The sequence below is a fragment of the Danio rerio genome, chromosome 4, assembly GCF_049306965.1.
Source record: "Danio rerio strain Tuebingen ecotype United States chromosome 4, GRCz12tu, whole genome shotgun sequence".
Classification (NCBI taxonomy): Eukaryota; Metazoa; Chordata; class Actinopteri; order Cypriniformes; family Danionidae; genus Danio; species Danio rerio.
In genome coordinates this window covers 73,420,143-73,435,442 of record NC_133179.1, presented here as the reverse complement: position 1 = coordinate 73,435,442, position 15,300 = coordinate 73,420,143, and the positions used below count along the sequence as shown (strand labels likewise).

The following is a 15,300-nucleotide window of genomic DNA, read 5'->3' as shown; positions in this document are numbered from 1 at the left end:
TATTAATATTATTAATAATAATAACAACGATAATAATAATAATGATAATAAGAAGAATAACAATACTATTAATAATAAAATAGTAATAATAATAATAAATAATAATTATAATAATATTAATAATAATATTAATAATAATTATAATAATACTTCTAATAATAATAACATTAACAATAATAATAACAATAATAATAATAATAATAATAATAATAATAATAATAATAAAGATAATAATAATAATAATAATAATAATAATAATATAAATAATATTATTAATAATATTAATAATAATAATAATAAGAAGAAGAACAATAATAACAATAATAATAATAATAATAAATGGAGCAATTCCAAAAGGGTCTACGCACCACCAGCGCTCGGTCCCTAAAAACATCATTTGATGAATGCTGGAAACCTGTAACCGTTGTCTTCCAAAGTAGGAAAAACAAATACTGTGGGAGTCAATTGTTAGAGGTTTCCAACATTATTCAAAGGATCTTCTTTTGTGTTCAACAGAACAAAAGACAGTCAAACCGGTTTAGACTGAAACTGTTGGGTGATCTATCCCTGAACATTTGTGTAAGTCAGCTTAATGAGTGGAAGAGAAACACAAGAACACAAACATAAACACACATTTTTAGAGCCTCATTGTTGACAGTTTTTCCCCAGAAAGAAAAATGTGCCCAGTGGGAAACCCAGACAAACAGCACATTAGCTTTGTGAGGGCAATATAAAAGCGGTTTATTATTAAACCGCGTGGGTTTGACCTACGGCAAATACACACAGAGAGATTAGAGCAGCGCTGTGTGACGGATCTGTCTTCAGCCCTGATGACTGGACGCTCAGTGTGTGTGTGTGTGTGGGGAACAGATTGGTGATAATGACTTGATGGACTGTCCTTTACTTCACATCCTCAGAAAAACCACCGAACGGATGCAAAATTAGATACGGATGTGTCAGTCCGCTGACTGTCGGCTCCCTTTAAACCATTAATTAGTGTGGATTTGTGAGCATGGAGGTCTGAAGTGCAATAACAAAAACATAATGAGTTTTCCGACACATGTTCAATGGAGTGCAGGAACCGCCACCGCGCGATCTAATAAATAACATCCAATTTATTGATATCATAACACCTGTACAAGTGCTCACAGATCACATCGCACTGACATGAAACACACGCAGAAACAGAGACTGATGAATTCATTAGTGTATGCAGAATCATATTACAGTCATCAGTGATTGTTCACCTATATGAAGTGTTTTAATACTAATTAATTACGTTGTTTAATATGATATTTAATTTAATACTGATCATGATCTAATTTATTAAATTCATCACATTAGTGTGTTTGGAGGGGTTTTCAACAGCATTTGTCAAACTAATTAACTGAACACATCCAATTAAACACACAGATCTTGCATCTTGCTAAAAAAGAAATCTGCAGATTTCTGTGGGCCACAAGGTTATACGAGTTAGAGATGTTTCATTAGTTTTGGTTTTTGGTTTTTGTCTTTAAATTCAGTCCGTTTTCATTAGTATTTACTAGGTTTTATTAGTTTTTATATTTTGAAATTGCTTAGTGTTAGTTTATTTTTTATTAGTTTCAGGGTTTGAGTTTTATTTTGTAAATTAGGATATACAGTTGAAGTCATAATTATTAGCCCCCCTGAATTATCTCTATTAACTGATTTATTTTCTCTTTGTCATGATGACAGTAAATAATATTGGTCTAGATATTCTTTAAGACACTTCTATACAGCTTAAAGTGACATTGAAAGGCTTAACTAGGTTAATTAGGTTAAGGTTAGGGTAATTAGGCAAGTTATTGTATAACGAAGGTTTGTTCTGTAGACTATCAGAAATATATAGCTTAAAGGGGCTAATAATATTGACCTTAAAATGGTGTTTAAAATATTAAAAACTGCTTTTATTCTAGCCGAAATAAAACAAATAAGACTTTCTCCAGAAGAAAAAATATTATCAGACATACTGTGAACATTTCCTGAATCTGTTCAACATCATTTGAGAAATATTTTAAGAAGAAAAAATAAAGAAAATTAAATTAGTGCGAATAATTCTGACTTTGAATGTATGTGCAAGATTCAAAATCATCAGTATAAATGTTGTATAATAAAAGCTCAACCAGAGAAAGGTTATATTTTGTTTGACACAAGAACACTACCATCTCCTGTCTACACATCTGCAAGGTCAAATTCAACAGCCCACAAGATAGCAGCCCTAAGAGCAATATGTGTGCAAGGCTGCTTCTTAGGCATTGGGTTAGGCCTCGATTGCACGGTCAGGTCTTGATCTTGAATTCCGATTGGTTGCCTATGTCTGATTTATTTATATATCCCTTTAAACTCTTGTCTGTGTGATAAATCTCTGGGTGAATATCTACTGCACAATCCAAATTATGATTGATGCCTTTTAGACCAGTAGAGAAAAGAGGGGAAAAGTTCTGCCTTCCCCTGTGCACCGAAGACGATGGGTGTTTACACTGTTCCAATAACACCATTACAATAGTGTTCCGTACAGGGCGCATAACTTCAATTCACTGACAAAAATTGGACAACGCTTTAAGTCTTATTTATTTATATATTTATTTATATATTTATATATATTTATATATATAATATATATTTATTTGTTTATTTATTTATTTATTTATTTATTTATTTATTTATTTATATATATATATATATATATATATATATATATATATATATATATATATATATATATATATATATATATATATATATATATATATATATATATATATATATATATATATATATATATATATATATATATGTATATATTGTAGTACAGTTAGCGTTGGAGCCAGCGAGGGAATTGCAGATTAGTAGGGTATTGTTTATTTATTTTTGGAAAGTCTACTTTTACAATTTGACGCATGTAAACCACAGCAGAAAGTTCTAACCAGCAGGTCCATGTCATATACAGTACAGATATTTAAGAAATAACCCACTATAAATTAAAAGCATTAACGTATACTTTTTGTTTTCACAAGCTTTGGAGGCGTAACATAAATTCCACTTTTAAATAACAGGTCACCTACAGCTTTCGCCATGAGTCTGTTCAAAATGACATCAATGTTTTAAAGTGCACTGCGAAGGGAGCACAATTGTAAACATGAAGATCGCAAAAACTGAATTGTACAAATAGTTTGAAAGTAAATTACACCTAAGAGAGATGAGCTTAATTCCTTTGTGCTCTCATAATTCCAACTTTAAATGTTAGAATGTTCTAAATGAATAGGGCATAGGGGGCATAAGTGGGAATAGAACACAGCCAGAACCTATGGGCCCTATCATACACCCGACGCAGTGTGGCGCAATAGTCTTTTGGTAGTTTCAGCTTGGCGCAAGAGTGGTTTTGAGGCGTTGCGCTACGCTGTTTAAATAGCAAATGCATTAGCGCTCATATGTGCGCCCATAGGCGTTCTGGTCTAAAAAGGAAGGTGTTCTGAGGCGGACGCTGGCGCGTTGCTATTTTGAGAAACTATAATAGATTTTTCATTAGACCAAAACTAACCCGGTCTAAACTCCAGCGCAGAGTTGCGCCTCACTTACACACTGCTTAATACACACAAGAGAGCAATAGGCAAATATCTTTACATATGAAAAAATGTAAATATTAAGGATATATATAGGATATAATAAGAATAAATATAGAATATAAATATAAAGGATTAAAATATTACAAAACATATTATTTTCTAGCCTACATAAATATGAAAAATCACTGCTTTTATGTCTTCATCTCGGGAGGCTTTTTCAGTTCATTCATAACAATTTGCTTTTGTATAATGTTATTATTATTAGCAGTATTATTTATTATATCCATATTTATATTTGTTTTATTAAAAACAAGCTTAGATTTGCCCACCTGTCAGGTTTTAGACCATATGGGGCACAGCAGGTGTTTTAGGATATAACTCAGGTTTTTGAGCACACTTTGTTATTATTGTTCATTTATTTGTTTGCTGGAAATTAGAACTTAATTTAGAAACAGTTTTGAAACAAATCTTTACCCTTAACTAACAAAATTAATTATTTATAGGCTAATTGATGTCTGTGCGTAAAGGTTTCCCTATCCAAGAGCGAAAGTGAAAGTGATCCATTATCTCTCATTCTCATGCAGTAGATGCTCTGTTTAACAGTTTTCTGTTAACTGTTTTCTAGTGAAATGCTCATTTTTTCCACTTAGACTTACTTTGCGTCCTGTAAATAGCGAATGCGCTCTTGGCGCGACACAGCTGGCTCTTAAAGGGAATGGGAGATGAGACTCTAATTGGTTTATTCTCAAAACACACCTATAACTCATTAAGAAAATAGACTCAACCCTTTTAGACCATGCGCCTTGGCGCAAAGCGCATTTTCCCGTCCGTAAATTAGCAAAAATGCGTCCTGACACGCCCTGAAAGCGTTTGCGCCCTGCGTGGACCGTCAAAATAGAGCCCTATGTTTCTAAGTACAGCTCCAGAGCTGTAGTTGCGAGTGCTCAAGTTTGCAACGAATGTTCGTTGGAGCGATGGACTTGGGAAACGGCCAATCAACAAACTATGTTTGTAACAACAGAACTTGCGATCTTAGTTGGCTAACGATGGTTGTGAGAAACGCACCCCAGGTAGGGGGTTGAGCAATGGGCTAACGACACACCTTGTAAAAATTAGATGTCACGAAACACCAATAGGGTGCGGCTAAATATCAACATCGATATATAAACGGCCCTGGGAGTAAATAAGTAAATTTTGTTAGTACAAAATACAGCTTCAGTTAGTTCTAGCTCCTAAAAACTCTTGTTTTTATATATATTTTTAGTTAACGAATATTTTTTTAAATTCTAGTTTTCGTTTTTTTCATTCGTTTTTGTTATCTATAATACCCTTTATGGGCTGATCCATAACTTTACCCCTATTACTTATGAGAAACTACATTGATAGATCACTAAAGATATTACAAATATATTCAGCTAAAATGCTCCTTTTGAGTTGTATATTTTCAATAAATCGATCCAAAAAAACACTGAGTGATATTGTGAGACTAACTGCTTCATCCATCCGCATTCCCCTATGCACCAAACAAAACAAGAGAAGATAGCATTTCTTGATAGCGAAATGTCGATTCTCTGAGGAGCCGGCAATTATGCTTAATGTGGTAGCGAATGCCACGCTCTCTCAATTTACTCCGCGCAGTAGCGGGCCTGGCTATTATGCGGATTCTGAAACACTCGTAGACACTCGCTGCTGCAATTGAGCTATAATGAATCCACTCTTTTATTGCCACTGATGGAGATGCAGACGCTCACGAGCTGATCACTGTGTCCTTAACATATTTTATTCTGACCTCCAGCAGTGCAAACTTTTCTTTACACAAGGCAGATTTTTCGTTTCTAGAAGAGAACATGAGGCTTTAGTCGGAGATAAGACACAATCGCCATATTTTAAATGTATATCTTCTGCAATTCTCAACACAAATCCTTTCTGACGTTGGTATCAAAGTCTGGAAATGCACCTGCAGACTAATACTGTAACAAGTGGAGTACAAATACTGGAAGAAGGTTTTAAAGGAACACGTTTATGGAGGAAATATGCTCATTTTATAACTCTCCTACTGTTAAACAGTTGAGTTTTTCCATTTTTTGAATCAATTTATTTGATCTGTGGGTCTGGCGGGAGCACTTTTTAGCTTAGCTTAGCATAGATCGTTTAATCGGATTAGACCGTTAGCATTTTAATATTACGCAGCACTTTTGAATAGCTTTTATATGTAGTATCTTTGTTTGGATCCTGACTACAATTTGCTGGTTTGAGTTAGGCTATTCCTTCTCATCTCTTCTCAGATGTGCCTGTGTTATCACTATTACTGGTTGTTATCTGAGAATAACATGCCTATGAATCTTGTAATTAGCCAGTCAGAATCAAGTACTTCATAAAACCATGCAATAATGCTTTATAATGTCTTTCCAGCACAGTGGAATGACTGTTAATGCATCTAACATAGCTGATATTCATGGCATGAATGTAAAAACCCTCCATCTTATATTCAGTCTCCATCTGATACTTAGAATTCCTGCGGGTTTCACACCGATCAGATTTTCATAGGCCGAGTTTTTAATGGCTATTTAATGTTATTTCCTTGATGGATGGAAGAGAGCTGCGGTGATCTTATTTGGGAAAGCATATGATCAAATCGTATAGTCTTACCTCCGCAAGTGGAGTTCCGTGGCTTATTTAAAGAGATTTAAAGGTCACATATCACACCTCGCAGGCCATTTCAGATTGGATTATCTCTGTGTAACTGTGACACACTTTGTTCGGCTGATGATGCACCGGGGGGGGGGTTGTGCACGGTTTGAGGAGTTCAGGCTGTTGCATGTCGAAGGATCTCTTTTCTAGCATCTCAACTGCCACTAATATGACAAGATGATAAGAGAGACATGGCTCCATGTGGCTTGTTTCTATTAAGCGGTACAATTTGCTATGCATTTAGTCAAAAACTACCAAAATGCTAAATATTGTAGCACTTTTTTTGATACCCATTTGGGTTGTTTCTACTGACTGATACAATTCAATACAGTACAGTATTGTATGCATTCATTTCAAAAGAACCAACATGCAAAATATCGTACTGTACTACTTTTTTGGTACCCATTTGACATGTTTATACAACTAATTGGTACAATTCGATACAATAAAGTGCGGTACTCATTTATTTAAAAGTACCAAAATACCAAATATTGTACCAAAGCTCTTTTTTGGTACCCATTAGGCTCATTTCTACTGAGCAATACAATTTAGCACAGTACACTTTGCTACTTATGTATTTTAAAAGTACCAACCAAATATCGTACCGTAACACTTTTTTGGTACCCAATTGGCTTGTTTCTACTAGGCAGTACAATTGGGTACAGTAAAGTACTGTACACATTTACTTAAAAGTACCTAAATACCAAATATTGTATCAAATCACTTTTTGTTGGTACACATTTGGCTTATTTCTACTGAGCGGTAAAATTCAATACTGTATGGTTTTGGTACCCATTTGGCTTGTTTCTTCTAAGCGGTACAATTCGGAATAGTAAAGTACGGTACACATTTATTTAAAATTATTAAAATACCAATTATCGTACCTGTTATGATTTATGTTTTCTTTTTGTTTTTTTTCACCCTCCTCTCCGTTTGCTCAACCCTAGGTTTCTTATTGGTTTATTATTCTGTCCATCATCATTATGACGCTCTCCGGTTCCACCAATCCCAGGACGAGCCGCAAGTATTTAAAGCCCTGTCAGTCCAGTGTGTGGTGTGCGCCCTGCCTCGGCATACGCTTTGTGCTCCACGCAATTCGTTTGTGCAAATGCTTCGTCTATTTTGTGATCTCTCAGTTACTGTGATAATTCGAGTTGCTTGCTTGTTGGCTTTAAGTAACATATGATGATGGTTGTGTGATCCTAAACTAAGATTTAACGGACTTATCCGTTTCGTTTTGTTTTAGTTTAGATTGATGTTTTGTTAGATTAGTTTGAGTGTTTTGCCACCCGTGTATTTTTGAGTTTTGTAGTTTGATTAGTTTAGTTCGGGTGTCGTACACACTGAAGATCTCGGTTTTTATTTGTGTTTCTTTTTGACGCCTAGTTTAGACATTAGATTTAAGGATTGTTTTGTTTTGTTAATTTCTTTGATTTGGCTTACACTCGTTGTTCTTGTTTAAAGATAATAATTATAAATGTTTGTTTGTTTGTTTTTTCTCCCCCATTTATTATTGTTACATGTTTCAATTCAATTATTGAGTAAAAGCTTTAAATGAGAGTAACTGAACCTGGCCTCATTATTGATCTGTCGCACACATTACACCTGTCTCACTTAAATGTTACAGCATCCCACTTTAACATCATAAAACACGTAACATTTAATTGGTGGCAGCGGTTCGATACAGTACAGTATGGTAAGGTAGACATTTATTTAAAGTACCAATATACCAAATATTGTACCATACCACTTTTTTGGTACCTATTTGGCTTGTTTCTACTGAGCGATATAGTACGATACAGCACAGTATGGTAAGGTAAACATTTATCTCAAAAGTACATATATACTAAATATTCTACCATACCACTTTTTTGGTACCCATTTGGCTTGTTTCTACTGCACGGTAGAATTTAATAAAGTGTTTGTTTAAAAGTACCAAAATACCAAATATCATATATGCCACTTTTTTGGTACTCATTTGGCTTAATTCTACTAAGCGGTACAATTCAGTTCTGTCTGGTACTGTACGCATTTATCTAAAGGTACCAAAATACCAAATATTGTACTATACCACTTTTTTGGTACCTATTTGGCTAGTTTCTACTGCGTGGTAAAATTCAAAACAGTAAAGTACGGTATGCATTTATTTAAAAGTACCAAAAAAACAAATTTTGTACCATACCACTTTTTTTGTACCCATTTGGATTATTTTTACTAAACGGTACCGTTCGATACAGTACAGTATGGTAAGGTACACATTTATTTAAAATACCAATATACCAAATATTGTTCCATACCACTGTTTTGATACCCATTTGGCTTGTTTCTACTAAGTGCTTCATTTCTGTACAGTAAAGTACGCATTTAGTTAAAAGTACCAAAAATACCAAATATTGTACCATACCACTTTTTTAGTACCCAATTGGCTTGTTTCTACTGAGCGATACAGTTCTATACAGTACAGTATGGTAAGGTAAACATTTATCTCAAAAGTATATATATACTAAATTTTGTATCATACCACTTTTTTGGTACCCATTTGGCTTGTTTCTACAAAACTGTACAATTCGGTAAACTACATTATAGTAAGGTACGAATTTATTTAAAAGTACCAAAATATAAAATATTGTACCAAACCACTTTTCTGGTAGCCATTTGGCTTGTTTCTACTGTGTGGTAGAATTCAATACAGTTAAGTACGATACGCATTTTAAAATTATTATTATTATTATTATTATTATTATTATTACAATTATAATTATTATTCCACTAAGCGGTAAAATTCGGTACAGTACAGTATGGTAAGGTGCGCATTTATATAAGAGTACCAAAATACCAAATATCGTCCCATACCACTTTCTTGGTACCCATTTGGCTTGTTTTTTACTTAACAGTACAATTCGTTCCAGTAAAGTACGGTATGCATTTATTTCAAAAGTAACAAAATTGCAAATATCGTACCATAAAACTTTTAGGAATTCCCAATTGGCTTATTTCTACTAAGCGGTACAATTCAGTACAGTACAGCATAGTAAGGTATGCATTTATTTAAAAGCACCAAAATATCAAATATTGTACCAAATTAGTTTTTGGTACCCGTTTGGCTTGTTTCTACTGTGCAGTAGAATTCAATACAGTAAAGTGCGGTAAGCCCTTTTTAATTATTATTATTATTATTATTATTATTATTATTATACTAAGCGGTACAATTCGGTACAGTACAGTATGGTGCGGTATGCATTTATATAAAAGTACCAAAATACCAAATATCGTCCCATACCACTTTATTGGTACCCAAATGGCTTGTTTCTACTAAGCGATACAATTTGGTACAGAACAGTACGGTTCGGTACACATTTATTTAAAAGTACCAAAATACCAAATATCGTCCCATACCACTTTTTTGGTACCCAAATGGCTTGTTTCTACTAAGCGATACAATTTGGTACAGAACAGTACGGTTCAGTACACATTTATTTAAAAGTACCAAAATACCAAATATCGTCCCGTACCACTTTTTTGGTGGTACAATTCAGCGATACAGACATGACATTGTTCATTTGTCATGCACTATGGTACATTAGACAAGAAGAACTGATTGAATCTTGCGTCTCAGCGCTTATTTGTTATTTACGAATCCCCACTACCTGTATCAAGCAAATCATGCCAAAATTGTGTAATCTGAATAGGGCTTAATTTGTATAAATGGATACTACAATAGAGGATAATGACTTTATCATTATGTTAAGTGGGTCCTGTCTTTATATAGTTGTCAATAAACTGCTAAGCAATGTGAACAGACACCGAATGGCAGAGCTGGTGTGCTTTAAGCTGCGATTTCAAAAATGGTGTTCAAAAGTTTCTGTTGATCTTTGGTCGCACTAACCCTGCCCTCAGCTCCTGATTAAACAGTTCTTACTCTTTAACCAGCAAAATTTTAAGAACCTAACAACCCCTTATCCTGGTTCAGTGCTGGTGCTTTGAAACTACCAACACTCAACCCTCCTTAATGGAAAAGGGGTATTATTAGGGGTATTAAGTTGCACATGGCCCAGAAAAAAGCATCACATGGTCTCTTGGATGATCCACAGACATTCAATTTAGGCAAAAATTCTCAGATCTTCTGCTGTCACACCGAATATCTGGCAACACAAGACTAAAGACACACTGTGGACAAATCTGCTACATTTAGGCTTCTGACATCGTTGGAACATACCTGGCTACATGGTTGATGACGGGTGAGAAGTTGGTGGGACCGTAGAGCTGGACAGATTTAAGACTCTGGTAATACGCCTCCATGACTCCATCAATGCCATTGCAATATGGGTTCTGAGGGTTTCCATTCTGTAGAAACACACATGAAATCACTATTAGAGCAGTCACGGCTTCCTTCAACATCTGATGGAGATTTCTGCAACAGAAATAGACATTTACATTGTTTTATTTGTAAATGTAAGTGCTGTCTGTTGTGTTTGGTGTCATGTGGGTTCTATGAGGTGCTCTTTAGGGCTGGTGGGTTTTTCTGGAAAGTTGCCAGAGCATTGCTACAGTATGTGCTTCCTACGTGTTTTAATTTGCAAGTACACTAGATTGCTGCTAGCATGCTATGTGTTCATATGCAGTTGCTAGAGTGGCATATGTGGCTACTTTTTCATCCCAAGGTCTCTATAGATTAATAATAGTTAAAAATACGTAAACAAATAAAAAACACTATATTTTTTTACATTTTTATTGGGTGATGCAGTGCCTCAGTGGTTAGCACTGTGGCCTCACAGCAAGAAGGTTGCTGGTTCGAGTACCAGTTGATGTTTCTGTGTGAAGTTTGCATGTTCTCCCTGTTTTCCACACATGGTGAAACTAAATTAATTAAATATAATAATAAATTAAATAAATTAAACTAAATTGTCCGTAGTGTGTGTGTGTGTGGGTGTGTGTGTGTGTGTATGGGTGTTTTCCAGTGCTGAAAGGGCATCTTCTGCGTTTGGAAAGGCGTTCAGTGTGCAAAACATATGCTGGATAAGTTATCGGTTCATTCGGCTGTGGCGACTAAGCCGAAGGAAAATGAATGAATTATATTAACATTGTAAATATGAAATGTACATATTTGTAAGCTTATCTAGTATGTTGGACTCTTATTTTGAAAAAGGGAGAGGTGGTTTGTAAAGCAGTAAAAGCTGGCATGACCACGGAGTGTTTAGAGCTCATCAGAATGAAAAATGCAGGATATAATACATTTTGGTCATTACAAAATTTATAATGAGGCAACAAACACATGTAAAGTAAAAGCGTTTAATCAATGTTTATTCAATTCAATTCAATTCAGCTTTATTTGTATAGCGCTTTTACAATGTAGATTGTGTCAAAGCAGCTTCACATAAATGGTCATAGTTACTAGAACAGTGTAGTTCAGGTTTTAGTGTTTAAGTTCAGTTCAGTTTAGCTCAGTTCAGTGTGATTTAATCATTACTGAGAGTGAATGAATAGCGTCATATCACTCAGCTCTAACATTTTCTGGAGTGAAACCATGCTAATGCACTTTATAAAACTCTGTCTTGGCAGAGGTTCATGATAATTCTTAGCTCTGTTTTGTGGCATAAAGATCACCCACTCCTTCAAGCTTAAATAAACCTCCTTTACAGCTTCAGTTGAAGAGTGTTAACAAGGCTTGTTTACGTATCATTCATCATATAATGTTTATAATATAATATTTAAAGAAAATTAAATCTATTTTGCACATATAACTCCCAGTACATAATGTTGTGTGCACAGTTTGTGCGAGTGGAGGGTATTTCGTCATCTACCACTCTGCTCAATACAGGCTCCCCTCAGGGGTGCGTCTTGAGTCCGCTGCTATACACTCTGATGACCCATGATTGTTGTGCAAAACTTAGCACTAATCGCATTATTAAATATGCTGATGACACCACAATAGTGGGTCTCATCCAGGATAATGATGAGAGGAACTACAGGGAGGAAGTAAAGCTCTTCACAAAGTGGTGCTGGGAAAACAATTTAGTTCTGAATGTTGATAAAACTAAGGAGTTGGTGATCGACTTCAGGAAGAAACGCCCCACTTATTCCCCTGTATATATTAATAACACTGCTGTGGAGACTGTACAGCAGATAAAATTCCTGGGGGTCCATGTTACTAATAACCTGACTTGGTCTCTCCATACCACTTGTCTTGCGAAGAAAGCGCACCAGCGACTGCACTTTCTAAGATGGTTGAAAAGAGCACATCTCAGCAAATCAATCCTCACAACTTTTTACAGAGGAGCTGTTGAGAGTGTTCTTACAAATGGCATCTCCCTTTGGTATGAGAATAGCAGTGTGTCTGATAAGAACACCATTAAGACGTTTATAAAGTCAGCTGAAAGGTCTGTTGGAGTCAAAATGACATCTATCGAGGAACTTTACCAACGCCGTTGTCTGTCTAGGGCAAATAACATTTTAGGGGATCCAACCCACCCTGGTCATAGCCTGCTCTCACTCATGCCATCAGGCAGCCGTTACAGAAGTCTGAGGAGCAAATCAGTGCGGTTTCCAGATCCTGTCATTATAAGACTTTTAAATAATACCATTTCTTAAGCATTGTTGAAAGCTAGTGTTAAATAATAAATAAATTTGTTAAACTAGCATAAATTGTTAATATTACAACAAATGGTGAAATAGGTATTTAAGTATTAAGTTATTCTCTTCAGAGATTTTTAAAAAATGGGTTATATCTTATATAATTATATTTTTTATATTTTATGGAATAATAAAAGCTTATTTATCATGTTAGGATTTTATAGTGTTTTTATAGTGATGTTTTTTCTGTTCTTGTTGGGTCTCTTGCAACGTAATTTCGTTCTGCATTACAATTCTATTGTGATGACTTGAATGACATAAATAAAGGAAACTGAAACTGAAACTGATGTGTGTGAGTGACATCGGAGCTCATTAATATTCATGACTATTCCAAATATGGTAAAAGAATGGCCTAGGGGTAATTCCTGTGGTGATAAATACACATATGAAATTGTTTGCGGAGAATTGTTGAACTTGCCAAAGCCATACACCTACTGTGTAGAAATCAGAACACAGTTTAACATTTGACACTCAATGGCACCTTTAAAAGCAGTCCCTAATTAAGAGCTGTTTGTGTTTTTTTTATTATTTATTTATGCTGTCAAGTTGCACTTCTTGATTGCTGCTGTGAAAACTTTTGATGTTACAAAATATTGTGTAAAAAAAAATACTGAAATATACACAAATAAAAGATTCCACACTTTTTTTGTTTTGATAGTTTGGTTATTATAGACCGACCCAGACAATATATCAGTTCAAACTGCCTAAAATGTCAAAAAAAGTCACTTTTATTTTAAAATGTAGTAATCATAATACTATTTAAGAGCAAAAATCATCAGGAAACACCTCTGAATTATAAGCTATGAGCAGCTGTAATTAACAGAATTAAATTTTATTTATTTATATTTTTAAAAGGGTGTTTAAAACCTGCTCACAATATGAGAGCCAGTGTTCTGTCTTGGCTCAACAGGTAGTAAACGATCACTCAGAAATGCTAAATTACAGAATGTGTCTCCTGATAAACGGGATATCCCGTGTATCTCCGGTAAATAAAGCTATCGCAGTAGGACATGTGCTTACCAGGGCGAACTCATGGGATATTCTCCCATCAGGGGGCAGTTTGGCTCCGAAGCCCAGCGCGGGGAACATCTTGTCGCTGTCATAGTCCTGTATGATCTCCCCCACGGCTTTCAGCGCCATGGCGTAGGCGTTGAGCTGGTAGGGACTCATGTAATGGAGGGAGGTGGGCTGGGCAGGGTTGCCTGGGAACCGGGTGCAAGAAAAAGCCGTCATTTAGTGCAGTTTAACCATTTGCCAGGGGAAGCTTAATTGGCAAGACGCATCGCATGAAGCCGTATAATGCAGCGTAAAACTATTCAAATTGGAATTTTCCATTTAAATGTCATCTCATCTGTTTCTATATGTAGCCGTGAGCTCGTTTAAATTGCACTGTTAACACTAGAACTGCCAAGGGGTAAATAATGGCTGCTTTTCAGCAAGTGAGCCTCACTAGTGTACAAGATTCAGTTTGGTTAATGTATTTACTATGAACAATACACGTTCATTCGTCTGTTTACCATTAGCTAAATACATTTATTGCATGGGAACATTACATTTGGTTTTATTATGTATTGTTACAAACCCCTGATGTTAGTCTAGGGTTGTGGGGTTTGACATTTGATTAATTAAAATATATTTATATAAACAGTGAATGAGTGGAAACTCAACCAAAGTAATCCCAAAATATGTGTGCTTTTATTTACAATCCCAAAGTGAACAACAACAACGAATTAATCAAAAATAAAGAAAAAGTAAGTAAGACAAAAATATTCTATTTACAATATGTACAACACTGAGACAATTAAAGACGGGAAAAACAAGAGAGCTGGCAGAAGGGACGCGGGCGGCGCTAAGGAAACGAAAAGAACAAAACCCAAACTAAATCTAACTCCCCAGAAGCATCTAGCTAACTAACTATATGAAAACTAGTATAATTAACACGCAGAGATCTTCCGAGTCCTTACTATCTACTCTATCTATCTACTCAAAAAGTACAAGTAGTGTTTAGTACACTAACCTAGTGTACTAAACAGCAGAGTAGTCCTATGTGTTGCGAAATGTATGTCACGTGACCTTCTTACCTGTCCGCTTCGTCCAAGCCTCGTAAACAACGATAAACTAAGAACGATGTACGAATAACAGACGGATAACGTGCACACAGAAACGAGCAACAACAAAAACGACAGGGTATCAACGTACGCGACAAAAGCAGAGAAAGAGAAAAAAATGCAAGGGCATTTAAAGGACAACAGAGGTGTCCAAAGTAGGGGTGCCCTTTAGTTTGGCCTGAAATGAGAGGGTGAATGATAGGGAGTTGAATAGTGTGAACGCCTGACAGAGATCGTCATTTCAAATTTAACATAATCTTTCGTTTCTTTGTTTAATTGAGGAG

At 35.2% G+C, this 15,300-nt stretch overlaps 1 protein-coding gene across 2 annotated transcripts in view; it reads right to left on the bottom strand.

The window, feature by feature from the left end:
- Window positions 1–15,300, bottom strand: part of LOC101886030 (copine-8) — a 268,218-nt gene that overhangs the window by 17,562 nt on the left and 235,356 nt on the right. For both annotated transcript variants that reach the window (XM_073948413.1, XM_005164936.6), the window contains 2 exons: window positions 13,929–14,110; window positions 10,495–10,622 (listed from right to left, as the gene is read on the bottom strand). In XM_073948413.1, the coding sequence (XP_073804514.1) occupies window positions 10,495–10,622; window positions 13,929–14,110 (310 nt within the window). The remainder of the gene's footprint in view (window positions 1–10,494; window positions 10,623–13,928; window positions 14,111–15,300) is intronic.